General features: G+C 38.6%; 2 protein-coding genes across 56 annotated transcripts in view; one reads left to right on the forward strand and one right to left on the reverse strand.

The window, feature by feature from the left end:
• LOC112425914 (uncharacterized) overlaps positions 1-25,124 on the forward strand; it is a 221,931-nt gene that overhangs the window by 36,316 nt on the left and 160,491 nt on the right. For 28 of the 45 annotated variants that reach the window (XR_011614649.1, XR_011614646.1, XM_071081125.1 and 25 more), the window contains one exon: positions 8,793-8,848. The exons of the other annotated variants lie outside the window; for them this stretch is intronic. Coding sequence is in view for 8 of the 28 variants with exons in the window: in XM_071081109.1 (XP_070937210.1) it covers positions 8,793-8,848 (56 nt within the window). In the remaining 20 variants the exon portion in view is untranslated. The remainder of the gene's footprint in view (positions 1-8,792; positions 8,849-25,124) is intronic. 45 annotated transcript variants of the gene reach the window in all.
• LOC105477578 (muscleblind like splicing regulator 2) overlaps positions 2,910-25,124 on the reverse strand; it is a 171,372-nt gene continuing 149,157 nt past the window's right edge. For all 11 annotated transcript variants that reach the window (XM_011734170.2, XM_011734137.3, XM_011734143.2 and 8 more), the window contains one exon: positions 2,910-5,703. In XM_011734170.2, the coding sequence (XP_011732472.1) occupies positions 5,576-5,703 (128 nt within the window). In that variant the 3' untranslated portion in view covers positions 2,910-5,575. The remainder of the gene's footprint in view (positions 5,704-25,124) is intronic.

Raw genomic sequence — 25,124 nt, forward strand, 5'->3', positions numbered from 1 at the left:
TTCACCAGATTTGATGGGCTATCTGAAATGGTTTAATTATAATTTAGGCCTAGTAGCATTTATACAGTTTACATGGTGGGTGCCACAGGGACACCTCAAATGGGTGGACATTTTTCAAAGTAGCTGACAGTGGAGGAAACTGAAGTCACAAGCCAGTTGGTCAAACCTTTGACAGGTACTGGGCAGAGGTTTTCAGCTGAGCTGGGCAGCTAGTCACCCTAAGGGCAGACACTAGAAGTGTTGATCTAGAAGTAAGATGCTTCTCACAGCAGAATCTCTATGTACCTTGAAGAGGAATCTCTGTAGCAGTCAGAATTCACTTATCGGTTGTTAGTAATTCTCTCCAACACAGGGTGGGCTTGTTAGAAACATAGATAGAATATTTAGCATAGAACTTGGCACGTAAGTAGCTCCCTGGTGAACATTCTCAATTCTACCCTTTCCCATCCTTGCCATCTATCTTCCCAACTAAGAGCACAGAGGGAATCATTACTATGTTTCATTCTGTGTGAATCATGCTTATCCACAGTGACTCAGTCATTTCTATGGAGATAAATTAGTCCAGCAACAATTGCCCAATATGTCAGAGACACCCTAGGATATTTTGGAGGTGGGGAGAAGGGGTGGGGGTTGCCCCTGCAGAAATCATTCTGCAGGGAACCAGTACCATCTTTTTATAAATATCAGAACATTGAACTTTATTTTGATTTTCCTAGCTGCCCCTAAAATCTGTGGCATTGCAATAGAACTTTAATAATAAAGAATGCATTTCTCATTTGAAACATCGTTTTAAATTTGGAGAGCCCAAAACTGAAATGACACTTTTCTTTTGTCAGATAATTATGAGATAATTGGTATTTTATACCCAAATATTTTCTATGCTGAAGAGAGAGTTTTTTTTTTTTTATCCTGAGAGGTTTAAGTTTTGTTTTTGATTTTGATGTAGTACCATGAATAGGCAATCTACTGATAGAACTTATACTTCATGAAACCAGGTGTACAGTTTTAGATTTTTCACTTAAAATAATAACTTGCTCTCTGAAGTTGACATCTTGAACTTACTATTAACAGAATGATTTTTGTAGGGAGTGATTGATGAGATAGATTTTCTTTTGCATTACAGTACAAAAATCACTCATCCAAATATACAGCCATATTTTCAAATATCCACAGAGGTGTTAAAAGTATTTTTACCCTTGGAAATCCTGATGGGATAGTTAAAAAATACAAGCAGCTTTATTTGTATCTGCTGAATGTATGTGTTTTCTATGCTATATCATAACCACTCAGGAGGCCTAAAGCTTTAAATCTGCCATGGAGAAAAACTCATGTTTCTGCCTTGGCCCACAGAGGAGGCAATTTCTGCCAATCTCAGTATGACAAGGAATGTTCCCACCCAAAAGGCCAATAGCACCTTCCTTGACAAAAATGGTGGGTCTCAAAAGGCCGAAGAAGGAGTTTCTGCCACTCCTTCTGCCCACACACCTCTTAGGAGGAGGCTGGTTACTGACAGAATAGCAGGGACCCTCATCACCCTCTTTGTTGAATTCCTGTTCTATTCTTGAGCCACCTGGCCAGGACCTCTGCATAGAACAGAACTCACCATTCTGTCTCTTTCTGCAGCCTCAGGTCTGAGTCAGGTTATGCCATCAAGCTCTTACAGAAGCCTGTATTACAGCTTAATGGGCCCTTTTTATTTTTATTTTTTTATTTTTTATTTTTTATTTATTATTATTATACTTTAAGTTGTAGGGTACATGTGCATAACGTGCAGGTTTGTTACATATGTATACTTGTGCCATGTTGGTGTGCTGCACCCATCAACTCGTCATTTACATCAGGTATAACTCCCAATGCAATCCCTCCCCCCTCCCCATGATAGGCCCCGGTGTGGTGTGTGATGTTCCCCTTCCTGAGTCCAAGTGATCTCATTGTTCAGTTCCCACCTATGAGTGAGAACATGAGGTGTTTGGTTTTCTGTTCTTGTGATAGTTTGCTAAGAATGATGGTTTCCAGCTGCATCCATGTCCCTACAAAGGACACAAACTCATCCTTTTTGATGGCTGCATAGTATTCCATGGTGTATATGTGCCACATTTTCTTAATCCAGTCTGTCACTGATGGACATTTGGGTTGATTCCAAGTCTTTGCTATTGTGAATAGTGCTGCAATAAACATACGTGTGCATGTGTCTTTATAGCAGCATAATTTATAATCCCTTGGGTATATACCCAGTAATGGGATGGCTGGGTCATATGGTACATCTAGTTCTAGATCCTTGAGGAATCGCCATACTGTTTTCCATAATGGTTGAACTAGTTTACAATCCCACCAACAGTGTAAAAGTGTTCCTATTTCTCCACATCCTCTCCAACACCTGTTGTTTCCTGACTTTTTAATGATCGCCATTCTAACTGGTGTGAGATGGTATCTCATTGTGGTTTTGATTTGCATTTCTCTGATGGCCAGTGATGATGAGCATTTTTTCATGTGTCTGTTGGCTGTATGAATGTCTTCTTTTGAGAAATGTCTGTTCATATCCTTTGAATGGGCCCTTTTTAAAATCTATTCATGAAACTGACATTTTGTTGCCCATGTAGTTACTGATGCCATTGATCCCATATCTTTTCATTATCAGTCTGAGATGTGAAGAAGACGGCTGAGTGGTGGGATTTATTTTTACTTCTAATTTTAAAGAATACTAAACAAACTTCTCAAATTACCATTTTTAATTGTTTTTCTTGCTGTGAACAAGCCAAAGCCAAAAGCAAAAACTACCAATCTCCCATTCGAAGACCAGAGTTTGGTCTTCTTTGAAGTTAACAAATACTATATGTGTGAAGGTGAAAACCATTTTGTTTGGCGAATTATCAATCTGTCTCAACACAAAAAGAAGGAAGACTATACAATCCTTTTAAATGCTTCTTTTATTTCATTGGTTGTACATTGGGTGAGTGAACTGAATATTACAACCAAAACATAGTATTGATACAAATTAGACTTCTGTTTACACTGTAAGGTAATGAATGAAGGAATTCTTTAAGTGTTACAGAAAGATTTAGTAGAAATGTTACCAGTGGTATGGCTGAAAGAATATTTCGGTGAAGTGCTGTTATATCCTGAAAACCAAGAGTGAAATGTAGTTCCCATACAAGTGGAGAGTTAGTCTCTTAACTACAGTATTTGTTGAATTGATATCTTCATGTCTTGGATATTGGTGATTTTTGTTTTTTAATTAAACAAAGCATTTAAGATTTATTCATCATAGTCAGACTTCTGAATATAAACAAACTTTTGGCAAATAATATTTATACAGAAAAATAGTTTTAGATCCTCTCAAATCCCAGAATTATTCTATAAAATTACATTATAAATAAATAAAAAGCAAAATCTGTTGTACATATATTTGTACATCTATGCATTTGCCTTGCCTCCTCCTTATTGTAAATGGCATATTTATGACTCTTTGCATATTGTAATCACAATTCTGGAAAATGGATATCATAGTAAAAAATACAGTCTTCTATATTTGCTTCGGGATACAGGTGATGTTTTTGATGCTCCATTATTAAAGGGCTGAAAATAGTTGTGTGCTAATAATTTTAAAAATCAAAATCATGAAACAAAAGAAAAAAAGACAATGTTACGATTAATCTACAAAAATATTTCAGTGATTCCCATAATTTACCTTTTAGTAATGTATACTATGTTTTCATTGAGTTTAAATGAATTAACAAAGAAAGAAAACAGAAAAAAGAAAACAAGTTTGAACGTTTTAGGCAAGTTGTAGCGTAACTACATTGTTATAGTTGAGAAAATTACAAATATCAATAATACATAAAGATGAAACTACCAAAGTAATACAAGTTAGATACAATACTTTTCCACAAATTAAAACAAATGCAACGATACAAGCACTATGTAAGATTACACTTAGCATGTGACTTTCTTTTAGATAGGGTTATCAGATCTACGATACAAGATAAATAGATAGTAATTCGACTTTGACCAACATGAATTAAAATGCAGATTTCTTTTTTTTCCTCAAACAAATAATGATATGGTTGGTGCATCTAGTTTTCAGAACAGGTGATGATCCCAAATTTAAAATATTTTACATTCAATCTCAAAAGTCAAAATACTTCAATCACTAATATGTTCACAAAGAAAATGGATGTTTGAAACAATTACACATAATATTCATTTATAACAGCTGTTTTGTTTTTTAAACAATAATTTAAAAACTATGTAGGTACTGTATAGGCTATGTGCAACATATAAAATGTGAAATATGAAATATTTGGTACGATAGTGCTTAAAATAAACTTTAAAACAAACTTTCTGAACAAAATTTAATTGTATCGCTATTACCTTGAAGATCAACCAAGTATTTAAAAAAGTAAACAACATTAAAATATGTTTCATCCATATATAGTATATATATGTATGTGTATATATAATATGTATGTACTTGTATTAAAGTTTTTTATACTTTTGAGACATAAAATATGCTTTAAGGTGAAAGAATTAAAAGAACTATTTTTTCCATGCTGTAGTCAGTTACAACCCTTTAATCCAACTTTTGAAATGCAAAACAGTAATGGATTTTTTTTAAAAAGTGAAACTATCTACTTTTTGTTTACATAGTAATTTAGATTAAAGTCACAGTCAAATTTGCAGTGACTAAACTCAAACTTACTTAAATTAGAATATTATACAGATCTCCTCACCTACAGCTTCCTTGTTTGACTAGGTTTTTAGTTAAGAAGAGTTATTCTGTAACAGGCAACCGGATGGTGAGTTTGAAAGACTAATCTCTTAGATTAGACTGTTGGCATGGGCCTCTCATTCTTGTCAAGCTGGATGAAGTCTGGCAAAATCTAGGCACTTCTACAAAGTCTCTCTTATAAAACAACTTTAAAAATATACTTGTAAAATAATACCTTCAAGACTTTGTTTGGTGGGGTATGAAGCTCATACCGTGCAAAGTTTCTTTTTCAATCTATTTAATGTTAATCTAGAATCACATGATTCAATGCGGCATCTCCAGGCAAACCAAACACCACACTTTGATGTGTCCCCAGTACTTGTGCTTGAATTTCCATTCAAATTTTAGACCTGCAGGACAGGTATTGGTTTTACTTCACCTCTCGTCTTTGCTGCAGCATTTATATTGTCAAGAAGTGAAACATACCCTTTGATCCAGTGGGTAAATGGCATGACAGTAATTACAGCTACAATCGAACCTGCCCTTGGAATATGTTTCTTTTTTAACTAATGCTAATTGTTTATTGCTAAATTTGAAATATTCTGAATCGAAATGAGTAAAGTGGCTGGACTTTCTGCATCAGCTATAGTTATGGAGATAAGACAATATTCCTAGGACAGAAACTATGTTTAGAAACCCTTTAAAAGTAAACTTTATCCTTTATGTCTTTAAACATCACAGCTGGTCTCAGGTAGTTAACTATCTTAGGTTGGAATATACTAAGCATACCATATTTAATACTCATATATGAGATAGCAGCACTAGCTTCTTAGAGTTGTGGTCTGTCCAGAAGAACTACATCTTTATTTAGCATGCAGTTTGTGGCAATTCTATTGAGGAGGAAACAGGATAGTATGTACAGTAACAATGTTTAGTTATTCTCAATGCAGATTCTTGGCATTCCATTCCGTTTCTGCTGATTATTTCAGAATTATCTGTTAAAGAGAAAGACAAGCATGATTTAGGCATCCTTCTGGGAGGAAAAATAATGAGTTTAAGTTTTACTCTTCAAAAATAGACATTTGAAAATCAGAGTTTTCTTCAATCTCTCATTATTTTGATGCAATTATAATTTTGCACAATACCCGCCCTTCATGCTGAAAAACTTTACACTTAACCACTTCTGCTATGTGGCCACTATAAAGAATGATGATTCAAATGCACAGTACTTTCTGGAAAACTGTGGCAGCAAATAGAGAGGCATGCATGTTTAGACCACAATTTCTTTAAAAAATTTTTGCTTTACAGCTCTTTATTATACATTCCCATTATTGTCCAATTAATATTTGCTATGGTGATCAGAAAGTCTAATCAGAGAATCTTGTTTGTACTGAAAAGTCACTTGTAAGGCTTAAATAGAAATATTTCAAGATATAATAAATCAGATATTATTCATCTATTAACTTGCATTTGTAATTCAAAAATGTATTCCTATCAAAAATAATTTTGTTCCCAACACATAACAACAACCAGTTTCAAATTCAAGGCATATTTAAATGTCACATATCAAAGAGTAAAAGGGATAACAGTCTAATAAAGCAGTTAAAAAGTTCTTAATACATCCAAAAGCACAGCTAAAGCACAGCTAAAGGTAAACTATTAAATGCAAGCTGTGGTCCCTTGAGTCTGATCTCTAAGTTCATTTCCAGCTCCATACCTTTGCAAAGGAGAGGGAATTTGGCCCATGTGGTCCAGTCCATTAAATGTCAAGGTTAAAAGTCAAGTTTTTAACACACTCTAACGAAACTGTTTCATGTTTTCTAATGCTTTGACCAAATTTTGTGTAATTAATAAGCAAAGCATTTGTTCATTAAACAAGAGTCTGTTTAGGAAATAACTGGTAAAATTTGTTTATAATGAGAGTTAGCTAATACTTCTACACACTAGGATTCAATTCCCAGCAAAAGCCTTATTTTCCCAAGCATAGTGTATTATCCCGTTATGTTTTCTCCACGTGGGTATTTTTTCCCTTTAAGTGAGTGCTCCTGTATTTTATATGCAACAATTTTAGTACATGCAAATAGTTCCTCCTGTGAAGTAAACATGAGTATTCTTTATTTTATTGAAACAGACAGATGTGTATAGGATTCATAAAAATAGAGAAAGAACTCATTTATCTTAAATATTTAGAGTAAATGGAAACTTAAAACTTCAGATAAGATCATTCTTTGTTTCTTAAATATTCCTAGGAATCTAAAATTAACTGGGAAAAATAGACATGAATAAAAAATAAGATATGATTTCATATGTAAACACAGTATCTAATATTTGAATACTATTATCTTTGAATATTATCATTGCCAATAGGTAATATTCAGATTTCTAGATTTAGATATTTGATTATCAAATAGAAATTTTTTGATTTCATCCCTTAGTTTCAAGCCTATCTGTAAGTTTTCCAAATAAGAATGCACTCTAGGACATCAAATAAAGTGATTTTTCTTTTTCTTTTACTTTAGAAAAAATCTTTCTAAAATAACTCCGGGAAAAAAATTGCAGTTTCTTTATTTCTTTTCTGTTTTCTTTTCTTTTTCTTTTTTCTTTTCTTTCTTTTTTTTTTTTTTCTTTTTTTTTTTTTTTTTTGAGACAAGGTCTCCCTCTGTTGCCCAGTTTGGAATGCAGTGGTATAATCAAAGCTCACTGAAGCCTTGAATTCCTGGCCTCAAGCGATCCTCCCACTTCAGCCTCCTGAGTAGCTGGGACTACAACCACACACCACCATGCCTGCTTAATTTTCATTTTTATTTTTGTAGAGATGGGGTCTTGTTGTATTGCCCTGGCTTGCCTCAAACTCCTAGGCTCAAGAAATCCTCCCACCTCAGACTCCCAAAGTGCTGGATTATAGGTGTGAGCCACTGTGCCCAGCCAATTTCTTAAATTGATGTATAATAATATGTATTTTAGAATGCATTTGGATTCTTGCTTATTCGCTGAAATTAAAATGCTATAAAGAATGAAATTCCTAACCATCTGGAAAAGAAGTATTCTATGAAAAGCACAGCAATGGCATATTAGAATGGGGAAATGTGGGTTATGGAAATTACTTACGGCAAGGCTTTGAACTCGTATTTGATGAGGAGACATAAATGACCACTGAAATTTAATTGGACTGTAAATCAGTCTTGCAGCTAACTAAAGCATCAACTAGTCTCGCCCAGACTGCACTTCCCCTCTGCCCCAGTGTACCCATGAGCTATTATATGAATAAAGACATCAATAAAAACGAGCCCTGGGACTACTGAACTCTCAGCTGTGATTGCTGCCTGGCATCTAGGCCAGAAAACTCTGGCCATCCCCAGTCTTTGTCTTTGGCTGTCATGTGGTATAAAAAAATGAATCACATTCCTGGCATCTGTGAACTTCAAGAAGTTCAACAGATTTAATCTTAGAAGGTGGGAAAGCTTTGGCTGTTTTTCCTTATAGGTTCCATTTTTGGGTGGCAGATTTTTTCTTGGAAATATCTTTGATTATTAAATTTTTTTCCTGAGAAATACAGCTTGCTGATACAGTCTGTATTATCTGTACTCTGGGGTGAAATACACCCTGGAGACATAGAACAGGGATACAGATCAAGAACAGTTATCAACTGAGGGCCTGTCATATCGCTAGCACCCATCTGATAGAATTCTGTTGTGAGGAGGCACAGGACCTTACAGTCCCGAGGGCCCCAGGGTAGTGTGGGACAGATTCAGCTGGAAGACCACCCACAGGACAAGAGGAAAGTGGAGAGCCAAGTGTGTGTGCTTGTGGGGATTGGCAGGCGGGAGAGGAGAAGCTACTTTGAGGGAAAGAGGAACCTTTGTCTAGTTTTTAACGTGGTTTTTCTTTATTCAGATTACATGTTGATTTAGCACTAAACAAACATAATTTAAAATCACATGAATAGATACATTTTGTGTGCTTTCCTGTTACCTCTTTTCAGAGATTTTCTCCCATACCAATTTTATATATACACACACACATATATATACACACATATATACTTTTATATAATATATATAAACTTTTTCCATCTTTTTTGTAGTTTTGTGACCAGGAGGATCAAAACCTTCATGGGGTGCCTGAATATTTTCATTATAGGTAAGAAACATACCTTCTTAAAATAACAGGCTTATATATGGCCCTGGCACATGGGCTACACATCTGATGTGGATCAACCTTAATTTTGAACTTGTCCATTTTAAAAAATACTAATTAAAATACAGTTCACCAAAGTGAGCTCAACAGACCCACTGTCCGTCACTTCTTTCCTGCCCTGCATTTGGTCAAAGCTGAGGCTGGTGCCCAAAGTTCTGTACTCAACCTCCAAGGCACAGCACCCCATGCTGTCTTGAAAGGGAAGTGGAAAACTCATAGGGTCTGCCAGGGTATGCATAAGTCAGAGAAACAGCCACCACATTGGGTCTCCTGCCAGTCTCCTCTCTGAAGCACCTTTATTTTTGTTTGAATTTTAAGATATATCCCCTTGATTTTCAGGAGGCTCTGAGAATTTACAAGCTAGAGTCTTACAAGCTAGGTCAGTATTGTGATCATATTTTGCAGACATGGAAAAGCTGACATGCATCATTTTAACTGGCTTGCACAATGTACAAAGTGCTTGCACAAACCAGCATGAGCTTAGAGATGTCACTTTGCTCACTGGTGAAGGCATCCCCTCCAGGGCATGGGGACGGTCTGAGATAGGGCTAGAGGAAGCAGAGGTTCCAAAGAGCATATCTGTGCCTCATGGTGCCTGCTTCAGAGGGTGCTTAGAAGAACCCTGTGAGCCTGGGGATCAGGGGAAGGTCAGGCCCTGAGGTGGAACCTACAGCAAATGTGCTTGGAGCTTTAGAGGGGAGACAGTGAGACTGTCTGGAGGGGCTAGATGGGTGGAAATTGCTGGGAGACTGTGAGGCTGCTGGGCCTCTCATTCAGGGCATCCACAGGTCAACCACATCCTGCCCCAGGGCTCCTCCAGATGGATGTTGCAAACATGCCTGCTTACAGCGACAGAACACCCTACCCAACCACAGTGCCACTGCCTCAGCTGCTGAGAAATCTTGGCAAACTATGATGATAGGAAAGAAATCAAAGATATTCAACAAGCTATATTTCTATTTGTCTCCCTGGGAGACTATTGCCTCAAGTAGGTAGTGTTTTATATAACAGAGCACCATGACAGGAGAAGGAAGTTAAATTATTAAATAAGATTCTAGCTAATCTAGTATGGTAAATCAAAATTCTGAACTGCAAGCATTATTTTCAATTCCTTCTTCCACTAAAAGGAGAACAGACAAAAATCAGAATAGCTGATGCCCACAAAATCTGTGATTCTATTTTTAAGACAAAGATATACTTGATCTCAAATCATGAGTACTTTTCTAAATCTTTAGTGGTCCCTCTGGTTAGAACAAGAGTATCTCCGAAGCAAAAATATCAGCTGGCTACAATACAGTCTGCTTATCAATAAGGAAAGGAAATCACAATAAGTGAATTAAACTGTCTCCCCTAGGTGGTTGGATTTAAGAATCTGATGATTCTGCTCAATATACATTCTCAAGTTACCCCAATGTGAATCCAGTACCTGATTAGTTTCATATTTATTTGTTGAAGACAAAGCATGAATGGCTTCAAAGACATCAAATGGGTTATTTTTCTATCAAATATGTTATGAGCAGCCATTTAATAATTACAGTGTCCTCAGTGAATTGCCTGCCATTGACTCACAGTGCAGTGGTAGCCAAGCTTACTAAAAAGTGGACCAGATTAGGTCCTGTCTAATACTAAGCCTCCTGGGGCCAGGCAGGAAAGGTACGTAAGTGAATAGGCCAGGTCAAGGGTGTGGCAGCAGCTACTCTGCCCCAGCCAAATGCTACCTGCGGAAACATGGACTCCATATTACTTGACCTTTAGATTTTCCAAGAGAAGCTGGAAATTCAGCAATGAATTCACATCACAGAAAACAACCCTGTGTGGATCATATATATCTTTGGGCTAAATTCAGCTAAGAGCTGCTGGTTTGTGTACTCATCAGCTTTACTTTCTTGAAGGCAATATCCACTATATCCACTAAGTCTGGATCACTTCCTGAACTGGCATAAGCCAAGGCTACAGGCAACATCATGGCAGGCAGCAGTGGTAAGAGTGAGACCAGAAGAGCAGGTGTATAGGAGAGTTAGTCCTGCAACTTTCAGACATTTGGCTTTCGCCCAAAGAAAGAGAGTACGTGACCAACAAGGCACCCTCTACCTAAAAAGAAAATATCAACCCTCCCTTGACTGAGTCATCAGTTATGAAACATGCATGTTTTCTTGTCTCTTCCATGTGATGATGGATTTAGGCTGAGCCATCCATACCTCTCACTCATGGTGTGCGCTCAAAAAAGAGCTGAACAGGGTGAGAAACACATTTGGTTCAAACTAAAATAGTCTCTGCAGAGACTGAAACACTGAACTTGAACTCATCAGCACCATGAACTTAACAGCTGAACTAACCAATCCTCATGCAGAAGGGTGCAAGAGAAAACAAATCAACGTAGAATGTCCTCAGTGCTTCAGAGGTACCATGTATTAACACATTCTGAGTTTTCTCCCTCGAGGTTGATCTCCAGGAACTGTACGTATGCATAACTTTGGAAACTGTGGGCTTCTAGATGACTTCCAGAAATGTTTATACTTCTTACATAAAAGTGCTCATTTCAAAGATTCAAGGATGTCAGATGAGTTATTTTTTTAAATGATAGCTCAATATTAAATTTGGTAAGAACTCTTCCTGCTCTGCTTAATTGATAGGAAAACATTCCAGTGAAAATGTCAAGAATTTCTATGTATGCAAATCATCAAGCAATTAGAAAAGAGAAATAATGGATGTTTTGGTTCAGTCTTCCTGTGAATAGCCATTAGGACTGTCTTCGTAATGTTGAGTTTGGATGGCATAGATAAAAAATACCTTATATCTGTGCAGCCTTGCTAAACTACTAAGGAATCTCAATGCGTCTTGATGTCACTAACATGGAATCTCAAGTGGGTACTTCCAAGCAGGGCTGGTACACTAACTGGGTCCACAGCCAAACCAAGCTCTTTAAGGACAGGGGGACTGTCTCATTCATCTTTATAGCACCAGTGTCTAGGACAGGGCTGGGAATTTATTAATTGGTGGTTGCATGGATGGCTGAATAAATTGAAATCATTGAGGACACAGTGCCACAATGCTCGTATCAACAGAAGACCACTAGACCATACAGGGGAGAAACAGGAATAGGGCAGGAAAAGAACCCTTTGGACAAGATGTGTCGTCTGTGTGCCCTTTTAGGGTAGTTAAGGACTCAGAAATATCTAAGAGAAATAAACACCACTCCCCATTCTCCCATTCTCCCTACTCCCCATTATAGATAAAGGGGAAAATATTCCAGGCTGGGGGCAGAATCACTCACAGAGAAAAGAAATATGACAGATAAAAATCCACCTAAAGAAACCTTCTAGACTTGGTAGGTTTCTTAGAAATCTTTTGCCATGGTTACAAGGCCTTGTTTCCCCCAGAAGGCAGTTAAAGGTATTAATAATATTTCACTGCCTCTTTAAACAAAATTTATTATTAATTTAAAAATAGGCAATTAGGTGGCATTTCCTAAAAATAGGGCTAAGCTAAGGAGGCTCGCATGTTGCTCACCCTCCCAGTCTCTGTGTTTCTTCATCTACAGTTTTCTTCTGATTCTGTCCAGGTTCCTTCTTGCCACTCTCTATTGGCATTGCTTTCTCCTTCAGTCTCTGCACCATTTAATATTCTCTCCACCTTTTCCCCACTGCCCCACACCTCCTCTCCATGGCAGCCACGACTGTCTGAAATGCCCTGATCTTGCCTGAGAGGCGACACTTGTGAGATCTTTCAGTTGAAGCAAACTGCACAGAGGAAAGGGACATGTGTACATTTTTGACTCCAATATAATTCAGTACTTAATCACAGTATGGATTACTGAAGTCAAAAGCAAGTGTCTTTAGTCTCTTGGTGAATATATGGTATCAGATTTAAAAAGTAATTAAAGCAATTATAATTAACATGTTAATAAATGTACACTTTCAAGAACTTTCTTTGGCCTACTTCATGACTATAAAATTTTAAATATAGGCCTGGTGCGGTGGCTCATGTTTGTAATCCCAGCACTTTGGGAGGCCTAGGTGGGCAGATCACTGAGGTCAGGAGTTCGAGACCAGCCTGGCCAACATGGTGAAATCCCGTCTCTACTAAAAATGCAAAAATTTGTTCGGTGTGGTGGTGCACACCTGTAATCCCAGCTACTTGGGAGGTTGAGGCAGGAGAATCACTTGAACCTGGGAGGTGGAGGTTGCAGTGAGCCAAGATTTCACCACCACACTCCAGCCTGGGCAACAGGACGAGACTCCCTCTCGAAAAAAATAAAATAAAATAATAATTATAGAAAAAGCTCAGAGATAATTAGTAGAATATGTAAAGATACTTAAAAATAGTCTGATTCATTATTCTGGGGGAATATTGTTTGGAGGGCAGGCAGTGTCATGCCATATTTGACTTATTTTCAAAATGTAGTTTTATTTGTACATAAAAGGCATATGCTGAGGTCCTGGGGGAAAAATTCTCAAATATGACAATCAGCTTTACTCTGGAGAAGAGCACACCGAGGTTGGAATGTCCCTAATATTTCATAGCACCTTCCAGAGGAGTTTTGCCAGAATTATTGTTTTGTCCTCTGCTGTTCAGTAGAAAGTTTATATTCAAAGCTCTAATGCCCCTAGTTTCAATGATACTTTTTGTGGATGACTCATTTCTGTCCAATATTTTCCACTTGATTATATTTGAACAAAATATTTTTAGATATACTAAAGAAAAATTGTCACTTAAAACTATTAATAATTCAGGTTTTACATGAAAAGCAATAACACTGTCCTCGCTGAAGATTACTGACCAGGGTTCACATTGACAACTTAGAGTATCTGGATAAAATTCATAAACGGAAGTGCTCAACTTTGAATAAGATTCTGCTCTTTGTATGAGTCCATGTCACATGTGGAAACATCTCGGTTCTTATGAGTATTGCAGTTAGGCTTTGATTATAATCCCCTCCCTGACTCCAGACAGTCTCCTTCAATCCCAGTTCCCCTGGGGGAATTCTGAGAATCATTTCTGTGGCTCTCAGGCTGAGATGGGAATCTAGTCCTCAGACCATCTAAAAACCCATATGTTATCCAAGAGTGAACACTTTTCTTCTCCTCTAGGATATAAATGAGGAGGAAGGTGAAGAGGCATGAGAAGGAGACTTTCCTTTCCGCTGGTGTTCTAGAAGTGTTTTAAACAAAGACATATTCAAGAGCACTGTGTATTTATTCAGAAGGAGGGGAGTGATGAGACTCTGTTTCCTCAGCAGGTGCCAGAAAAGCTAAAATCAAAACAAAACCCTAGATTGGAAGGGCTGCACGATAGCCAGGAAAAAAAAGTGAAACCCTGTCTCTACAAAAAATACAAAAAAATTAGCCGGGCATGGCCCACGTGAGGCTGAGGCAGGAGAACCACTTGAACCCAGGAGGCGGAGGTTACAGTAAGCCAAGATCGCACCATTGCACTCCAGCCTGGGTGGGAGAGTGAGACCCCCATCTCAAAGAAAAAAAAAAAAAAAAGTAGTTGGCAGATGAAACCATGACATCGAGAGAAATGAGGAAGAAGGTGGCGTGAATGGGTCTGGTGGCTACCCAGAAGCAGGCCCCAGATTTTATCTTCCTAGTCTTTACCCAACATTCGTGATTCCACACCATACTTCCCATTCCTACTCCACAGGCCTTCCCCGGATGACATTCCAGTCGTGGAACTCACCAGGGGTTAAGGCTCCTCCACAGCTCCAGTAGGTGGAGGAGGTGAAGGAATTTTCTATTTTCTGTTGCACGACCATCTGGGGGTTTGGGTTAGCTGCACGCTTATGATATCTTTCTTGAATCCCAAAGATATAGCAACATCACAGACATGGGTGGCACTTGGCCTGGGCCATGCTTTAGCACTGTGTTACTTATAAACAATGCCACAAGCTAAATAAAATGATTGTAGGCCAGCCCGGAGATCTAACCAACAAGTCCATGGCCGTCTCTGTACGAAAACTGAGTTCCAAACCAAATGACAAAGGAAATTTTGAATAAATATGCTTAAAATTAGGGACTATATGTGTACGAAAGCAGGATAAATTCCTCTACTAAATCAAGAAAAAATATGTAATATGTGGGCCACACTAAGAAAATATTTGAAAGTGTTTAAAATATTTACAGTAAGATGTGTAGTAAGTGAGGCTGTCTGAGATTAAATAGGCTGCTTCATTGAAGATGACCCCTGGACATAAAGTAGAATCTAAGAAAACATTTTTATACCTTTAAAAATCAGCACTGTATTCACTACTGTATTTTCAAGGTAGGTCTTAATATTATGTAACATAATATGTAATATATGTAATATACAGACAATATGTTACATAATATTAATATAATATGTAACATAATATTAAGACCTAACTTGTATACATTGAAAATATTTTCCTAATGTATCTACTTTTGCTCATGATTATTTTTTATATATCTTGAATATTTTAAAGAACAGGAACTGGCAACTCAGGAGTGAAAAATAAAAATTTAATAAACACAAAAGTTAAAAAATTAAAGCAACAAGGGAATTCCAAAAATAAATTCATTTATGCAGCAACAGAAAAGAAATTTCAAAAGGATTCATATATGATACGGGTTTTTTTCAAAATGAGGTTTTGCTCCCAGTAATAAATTGAAGATTCAGGTCAAGAAAAATCACAGAAACAAGATCTTGTTGGATTTAGCATAAAATGCCCAATCCTGCTCAATGCCCTGCTTTTGTATCCATTACCATTATGTTGGACTTAGAATCCTGGGCACATTTTGGCCACAGTACCCATTTTAACAGTGGAGTAGAATGTGTAATTTAGCCTGCTAAGAATTGGCTTTTAAGGCATCAAAGGGAGAAAAGCAACCAAATGCTAAAATGCAGTAAAGGGAACAGTAAGATTAATATAATGTACGGGACATGGACGTGTGTCTTTATGTATTGTCATCATCTGACACATTCTCAAACTGGTGGGATGATGCTGCCATATAACAAACTTTCCAGCAAAAAACTAAGTTTTATTTTCTTTTTAGTTCTTTGCCTGTGTGTGTGTATCAGAGAGAGGGACAGAGAAAGAGAGGGATGATGAGGAAGAGAGAGAGAGAGAGGTTAACAAAAACCACTCAATTGTGTGTAAAATCTAGGTGCAAAGGAAAAATCAAAAAGAGTACTGGAGGGGGATTTCAGGAGGCTTGTCTGTGCCACCAGTCAGATTTGTGCCCTTTCGAGCCTTAGTTTCTCACTTGGCTTGTATCACACTGGCACCTCTGCAGTGCAGTGAGTAGTTTAGCCAGTTCACCATCTGTCATCCCCAATAAGCCCTCAGGAAGTGCCAAAATAGCCAATCGATGGCAAAATGGAAACCAAAGGAGGAAAATGTTTAAAGAAGAAGGAGAGCTCCCATATTCTCTTCTATTTCTTTATTACTAACCATCCCCCATTAAAGCTCGGTGGTGAGGCCCATTCTTTCAGCATCACCATTTACTTTCTGATATGACCCTTCTCATATGATAAGAACTCTGACTGTAATTACTTATACATTTGTGTATCGCCTGTCCCCCTCACCATGTAAGACCCACGAAAGCAGGAACTGCTGTTTTCATTGCTGTATTCCCACAATTCTGAACTGTACATGGCTCAAGGTGGGTGTTTTTGTTTTTTTTTTTTTTTTTTTTTTTTTTTTTTTTTCGCCAGAGTCTTGCTCTTTTGCCCAGGCTGGAGTGTAATGGCGCAATCTCGGCTCACTGCAACCTCCGCCTCCCAGGTCCAAGCAATTCTCCTCCCTCAGCCTCTCAAGTAGCTGGGATTACAGGTGCCCACCACCACACCTGGATAATTTTTATATTTTTAGTAGAGATGGGGTTTCACCATGTTGGCCAGGCTGGTCTCGAATTCCTGATCTCACATGATCCACCCACCTCAGCCTCCCAAAGTGCTGGAATTACAGGCATGAGCCATCATGTCCAGTTCAAGGTGGGTTCTTAGCATACATTTGTTGAGAGAAGACATAAAGCTATGTTGCCACAGACATGGTTTCATTTAGAAAGAAGACACCTTTGCACTCCATTCCTTGCCTTATGAAAACAGAATTCTTAAAGGGAAACATGGCAACCGTAAAGAATTTTTAATGCAAAAAGAACCATTTTATACTATAAGATTTTATTAAATGAAAACCTAGGTCCAATCAGACATTATCCTTGTCAGTCCTTAATCCTTTCTTTGTAGAAATGACCACTCAGATATTTTGTCTATTTTTTAAAATTGTGGTAAAATAGACATAGCATAAAACTCACAATTTTCACCATTTTCAAGCATACAGTTCAGTGGCATTAACTCCATTCACCTGGTTGTGCCACCATCACCACCCTCCATCTCCAGAACGTCTCCTCATTCCAAACGGAACCTGCCCCCGTTAGAGAATAACTCCACATCCTCCTTTCCTGCCAATCCTGAATCCCTTCCTCCTTCCATTCCTTCTTTCCTGCCCTCCCACCCTTTCTGTTTTCCTTCCCATTTGGGGCTTCACAGTGAGACCCCTGGCTCTTCCTGCTTGTATACCTGAATCATCATTAAGATCCCCATTTGGGTTCTCATTTACCTCTGTGGTTTCACTACAACTAAATTAAACTTATACTTGGTTCCCTTTGCAGTCGCTCCTGCAGGCTGCCTAAAATATTCATCCTCAACTAGTGTTGTTCCCTTTACCTGAGATCAATTTGAAAGTCAGGTTCTGTGGGGATGGTGAAGAAAAATAGTATCTTTGTTTTAAAATTATTATTGTTAAAAATTAAAAAGTGAGTTTCAATTGAGAGGACTCCTTTTGATAGACTCTTTTCAGACAGAAGTTGTGTGCCAGTTTTCCCACCCTGGGAAGAGTGAATGGTGCCTTTTCACCCCTCAAATTTGGATTCTCTTGCTATTCTCTCCAAGCAGCAATATTTTCACACCATTTCTGATATTGAGCTTGGACTTTAAAAAGTTTTTGCTTCTACTAAACTTTCGACTCAACTAGTCAAAACTTTTCAAAGCAATAAACTCAGTAGTTCAGAGTTTTTAAGGGGAGTTGTATGAAGAGGTTCATACCAAGCCTACACTGACCATAGACTCCAATCTAATTCAAACATGGTAGGTTCACAAGAGAACAGGATTTGCAGGCAGGCAAGCCTGAGGTCTACATGTATCCGTCATTTCCTACCTGCTTGAATCTTAAGCAAATTATTCTCCAAGATGTGCTCACATATGGATATGATACTCACAATGGATAAGAAACGTCACAGAGTTATGCTGAGTAGTAAAAGAAATAACGTATATACACATCTGACATGTAATAGTGGGTTTTGCTAAATGTTGGTTCTGTTTCCTTAGCCTATTATTTTAGGATTCATAATCCTAAATAATTTCTTTTCAGTTTCTATTTAAATAGACATTCAAATAATACCATGGGTAACTTAAATATTATATGATCTGTATGGCACTCCATATGTTGGAAATAAACTTGGTTTTGATGAGATTAAGATTCTTAAAAATGAGCACTTCATTCCATTTTTGTATATGTATCTCCTGAACTGTCACTGATGACAAAGTATAAACTGAATTTCTCTGATTTTTCCTTAAAGCATTGACTGTCAATTCATGTTAATCATTTTTCAAACTGAAATATTTTATTACAAAAGCATCAACAACCACCAGCTCATGATAATCAGTGTCCACTGCAGTAGGAAGTTGGTGTCCCATGAAGGGCAGGATTTCCCATTCTTTAAAGTTAAACTTGGTTCAAACCCAGCTTCTAGGCTTAACAGATATGTTACCATAGATAAGTCACTAAACATCTTTTATTCTTAGTATTACTAATTTCTAGAGTGGGAATTAAAAATTTTTTCTAACTTACAGGGTTGGTGTGAGGATCAGATAATGTATTTAACAAGTGCTTGGTGGTAGTAAGCATATAATAAATGCCACTGTTATTATATAGTAACATTTCAATTATTTTCAAGTAATGTTTCAATTAAGTAATATTATACAGTAATATTTCAATTATTTCCATTTCCTGGTATAAGCCACAAAATATGAATATGTTGATAAGGCATAGTGTTTATTAATAATTCTTAGATCAGTGTGCTTAGAGTAAATGACTCTCTACGGACACCTCTGTGCATCCAGTCTTGTCTGATAAACATCTGTCTTTCAAGCTCCAAGCCTTCACCTCTCCCCACATAGGTTCCACATAAGCAGTGGAAAGATGGAGGGGACTTTCTAGTTTATGTTAAACCAATCACCCAACTGATCAAAAACTCCAACCCAACAACTCTTAAATACCTTTGTCCAAGGCAAAGGAACACAATGGAATTTTTCTTCTCATTCTTTACACACTTCTTAGCTTTCCCCATTTTAACTTTTTCCCCTGTGCAAAGCCATTCTTAATGTTACAAGGTTTGAGAAAAGCAAAGAAAAGGATATGAACAATAGGAGTCGGTTTAAGCAATTCCTTCTGTCCTAGATCCTCTGAACTAAAGTGGTTCTCTGGACCTTTTGCATATTTTAGTATAACCATGACAAATATTGAAAGAATGATTAATGGAACAGTTATGAAATTATTACTAGGAAAACATACTTGGAGTAAAGGAGGGAATTAGGTTTAACTTCAAGTATCTTTTTGATTCCTCAAAAACCGTTCTAAATTGTAGGGAGGAAGCAAAGTTATTTTATTTAACAAAGTTAGAATAAATGTACAGCCTGCTTATTCAAGCTGAATAGAAGTTTGATGGAGGGGAAAGAGGACTGAGCATGCTGTTAGGAGACTGAGTTTAATCCTAATCCCTTATTGTAACTATGACTAAGGTCAGTTAGCCACTCTAGGTCCTTTTCCTCATTGGAAATATGAAATATTAGGAGCTTCGGGAAAGCTCTAAGTCTGGCTTTACCACTTATTGTTATAGTATGATCTTGAGCAAGTTCTTTAGCTTCTCTAAACTGGAGTTTCCTCATCACTAGAGAGGGGATCATAATAGTCCTTCATAGGACATGTTGGGTTTCAATGACATAATTCATACAAAAGGCTTAGCCCAGTGTCTGGCACGTGGTAGGTTCTTTGTGAGGGTAGCTGAGTTATGTTTTCGCTGCCTGTATGCTCTGGAGCAGTTCAAGGTGCCTTACATGATCCTTTAAAGCACTTTCTCAGGAAGGCAGTGTGGTGAAAGGGAGACAACATTGTTCTAGGCAGGACTCGGTGATCAGGTCCTGGGCCTGGCTCTCTTGCTATGTGTGTGAATTGGGTAAGCTACCAAGAAGAATGTTAAACAAGGGGAAAAGCATTGACCTCAAGGTCAGGCAGCTGTAAGCCCATCAGGGCTCCTATTCCAATTTATAATGTAATTCGCATCATATTTTTTCTTTTTTATGTTTTGTAGAGGTATGGTATGATGGTGGAAAATCTGCTCTTATGACTTACTGCCTTTCATATCTGTGATGTAATTGATGCTGGTCTCAAGCCAGACCTATAATGCCTGATGCACCTGTGATTAGGGGAAAATGGGCAACATTCTGCAACGATCACCTTAAAGATGCTGCTTCCAGAAATGCATTGCAGCAAGCAGTAAAGATTATAGGAAATTTATTGACATATGCTCTGAGATCTTTGAATACTCCAGAGCAAGGGGAGCAATGATAGGAATAATATAATTTGATCATCGAAAGTAAAACAAAGAGACCAAAAGCTCTAATATTTTGTATTTAATGCTAAAGCATGATGAATTCTAACTGCTAGATTAGCTATAGTTTGTCATAAACTGGTGTCAGAAAATACCAGTCAACAAATGTGTCCTTTATAGTACAAATCAAAATGAAGGGGCGTAAATGAGAACCATCCTTTTTATGGTCAATGGGAGAGAGGTCTCATAGGAGCGTTATGTGACAGAGAGGAGAAAGGCACTGAAATCCACAGACACCACAGAAGTCAGAGAACAGCCTCTGGGTGAGCAAAGGCAAGCCAGGGATCACGGAGCCTCTCTGAATTTCCCTACTTCTGAATGATTCACCCTTTTCCCCTCAACTGTTCTCTTTTCTCTCTATCCCAATTTCATCACTTTGTCAATAAAGCAGCTTTCTCACCAGTTAGCTTGACTCGGGCTGGCTGTCCCTGCACACCTCACCCACTCACTTGGAGTTGATTTGAGTTTCCAAGCCTCTCATGGAACCTATCCTGTCCTGTTCTCATCTTGAGCTTTAAGGCCCTCCATAACCTGACCTCCTTCTGATCCACTCAGCTGCATTTTCTAGGACTGCCCCACCACATCCTCCTCCTCACGCTCCCTGGTGTCTCCCACTCACCCCATTCACTGGCTCACATGAGCCACAATGTCCCCTCTTCTTTAGATCTGATGCAATCATAGCTGTTCTATCTGCTTCTATCATGAGATAAAGTCTGAGATGGATTCTGAAGTTCCTTTCTAAACCACATATGCTATCGAGGAAGAATGTTAAACAAGGGGAAAAGCATTGACCTCAAGGTCAGGCAGCTGTGAGGCCAAAGGCAGGCTCTGCTACCTACTGGAGCTGTGATCAAACATGTGATGTCTTCGCATGTAAAAGAGGGAAATAGAGTCCTGGTGGGTTTAATGTGATAGTATGTGGAAAGCAGATGGCCGGTGCATGGGTAAGCATGGGTTCCCTTTTCTCTTTACCCTACCTCATCTCTACTTCTTCAATTTCCAGCTGGTCATGGTGTCAGGAATAACCTCACCTGTCCCTTCTCTGTCTCATTCCTACACACCCCTCAGACCTCTGACACTTCAGGGATGAGGCCGTGCCATGGCACTTACTTTCCAGGCAGCAACATTTGCCTGCTGGACTTTGTGTTTTATGACATTCTCTGCTTGTTTCAGATCTGTTTGACTAGGCAGTGAGTTCCTAAGTATGGTTAGCATTTCCCCAACCTGGTGGCCTCTGGAGTGGTCAGCAGACCCAGCCCAGTCTGACCTTGGGAGTTACTGCCTCCAGCAGTGTCACCCCAGAGGAATGTCAGAAGGGGCTGAGAGGCCAGAGCAAATGCCAGTGTATCTTTGACATGTGGTAGCATCTTATGTGTTTGGAGCCTCAGTCTCGGGTTTGTCTATCCTCCACATCCACCTGCACAGAGAAGCTGTCACCTTCCCCAAATGTGCGGGCAGACGTGTGAGAAGGTAGGCAGCAGGGGCACAGCTTGGGTGGATAACGGCCATGAGGAGGAATTCCATTCCGTTCACAGCAACTCTTATAAAGAAGAAAACCCTGCCCGTCGTTCATCCCTTGAAAATGGACCCGAATTCCTTCATTGCAGCTAGTCTCTCTTTCCTTACAAATCTAGAGCTGGAAAGAAACACCGATATAGGATGAACTATATATTCATGTTGCTCCAATGAGAAAACCTAAAATTGGAGAAATGGAGCATGATTTTACTACCATCAACAAAAGCCAAAATAAGACTGGGAATATGACTAAAAAAGACCCCCCTCCAGTTCCATCAAAATGCAAAGGAGGTCGGGCACGGCGGCTCACGTCTATAATCCCAGTACTTTGGGAGGCAGGTGGATCATGAGGTCAGGAGTTGGAGACCAGCCTGGCCAACATAGTAAACCCCATCTCTACTAAAAATACAAAAATTAGCTGTGTGTGGTGGCAGGCGCCTATAATCCCAGCTACTTGGGAGGCTGAGGCATGAGAATCATTTGAACCCAGGAGGCGGAGGTTGCAGTGAGCCAAGATTGAACCATTGCACTTCAACATAGGTGACAGGGCAAGGCTCCATCTCAAAAAAAAAAAAAAAAAAAAGCAAAGGAGGATGGATTTGAGGTGTCATGCGAAGGACTGTCCACAGGCAGGAATGTGCTGCATAAGGACTCTTGACATTTTCTCTTCAGCTGCACAGAATTGGAGCTGATACGGTGTCTCTATGTGCTATATACAAAAGAATTCTACCCAAGTTTCTCACCAAGAGGTGTAAATTATTCATGAAAAATGAAAATGTACTAGATTACAACACTTACATAACTGAGCCTTTTCTTAGAGAATCTGCAAATGCATTTATTAATTAAACTTCAGGGTAGGCCTGCAAAGCAGCTGCTGCCGAGGCAGGAACATAAAAAGTCTATTGTCTACTTATTTTCTAATTTCTTGAAGAGAAAAATTAATGTACATCTATGTTGTTCTCATAGATCCAAGACCACCTAAGATAGACAGAGTACCCCCCAACCTCTTCCCAGCCTTAATTTTTTTTTTTTTTTTTAGCATACTAAGCAAGTCTGGATTCTGCTCTCTTTAGCCATGCGCACAGTGGAATTCAGCCTCAAACTGCCAAGGAGCTTTAACAAATAGCGTTCACTGAATGCAAATGCTGCAATTTTTATAGTTTTATTTTTTTACGCAAAGAAATTGAGGAGGTTTCAATCTCAATCCTTCTATCTCTCTCTACTCTCTTTCTCTCTCCTGCCTTCTCTACAAAATATTTGATATGGCAATTCTGCCTCATCTGAAGTAACCATATCCATTCTCCAACCTGAATCCCCCCCTCTACAGTTAGAATATAAGCAAACAGTTAGAGGTGGCTAAAGGACTTAGGCAGTATAAGGTAGAGAGAGAAGTCTCGGCCCAGATTACTGTTTACAAGGGCTGGATTCTGACAGTTGCTGTCTCTGCTTTTTTGGAGAACAACATACGTGGGGCCCAGCTGCTTTCTATAATCTGTTCCCAGGAACAAGCAAACTCCAAGAAATGAGTGTTTCACAGTTTGATCAGCCATACATACAGGCCGGCCACTTTACTGTGTATTTCAGGAGAGAGAGAGGACAGGAGCCTACTCCTCCCACACTGGGGCCTTGCTGAACCAAGATTTTTCTTGTGAAACAAAATGCAGGCCCCAAAATGGGTCAAGTGGTGAATAGTGGGGAATGTTTAATGCCTCCTACATTTGTCTGAATATAGTCCAGACAGATGGCATTGAATAATAGATGTTTTATAAAACTCTGAGATGAGAGATGAAATAAAACACAATCTTACCTTTCTAGACTTCTTGGTTAGTACAGGTGGACTTACATATCCAAGAATCCATATACAAATAACTTTAAAGTTATGTTCATGTTTATAGGTCAGAAACAAGCTTTTCTCTTCCCTCTTCAATACTTTATAGCAGGCCAGATAAAACATAATATATGTCTGGTTACATGTAATTATTTTATCTTTCTGATAAGATATTGAAATTGATTATCATATATAATAAAACTATGCCAGGTAAGTCTAGAAAATGAGATTTTCTAATTTATCAAATATAAATAGAGGGCTATATGTATATGACATATTATCAACTAATTTCCAGTAAGTTCTTCCTAAGGCCAACTCTCTGGTGAATGTACTTAATCTTTGGAGGAGGGTTCAGAAGATGTGATAAGACCTTGAGGTCATAATATTAAACATGAATCATCATTTTTGGAGATGTGATTAAGTGTTGGTTAACATATTGCCCAGAGTATAATCTGATTTCATTAGCTTCTAAAGCACTTCTTCTGATGCTCTGTAAAAAGATTCCCAATATTAATACATAGGACTCTCTTTCCCTAGCATGGACTCATGGGCCAGAATGAATTAGATGGATAATCTGTTCACTGTCCATAGAGCTCTGCTTTGGAGACATGGACAATATACATTCACTCTACACCTGAGGGGACTCTTTCCTTCAAGCAGAAGCCTGTGGTTAGAGGTAGGGGGCGAGCTTTTGTGGCTCTGAGTCTCATTTAGGTAGGAAATGGGAAGGCCCATGTGAAAGGTGAACACATTGCAGGTGTCCGAACAGCGAGGCCACCCGACTGCTGTGCTGGCAGGGACTGAGTTTCACAGCAGCCTCAATCTCTCTTTCTACCACGTGACATTTATTTAGACAGGTTTTGCCATAGTATGAAATCATTTCATGTTTCTCTTTTGCCAAAAGTAACACTCCCTTTGTAATGGGCAAAGGCAAGACAAAGTAGGCCACTTGCCAGCTGCCATCGTCCCAGTTTAGGCTCTTGTTAAAACCTCTTAATGGCCTCCACAGACTCTCCCGCCTCGAATCCATCTGCTCACTCTTCCTAGAGTACCGTTTCCATCACTATCCTGCTTGAAAATCCTGCAGTGGCCAACTCAGGGCCGAACCCTTTAACTCCGTATCAAGGTCCCACACAATCAGAATCAAACCTACGCTGTAGCCGCTCCCACAAACAGATGCTCTGAT

The sequence above is a fragment of the Macaca nemestrina genome, chromosome 16 (assembly GCF_043159975.1).
Source record: "Macaca nemestrina isolate mMacNem1 chromosome 16, mMacNem.hap1, whole genome shotgun sequence".
In the NCBI taxonomy this organism is placed as follows: domain Eukaryota; kingdom Metazoa; phylum Chordata; class Mammalia; order Primates; family Cercopithecidae; genus Macaca; species Macaca nemestrina.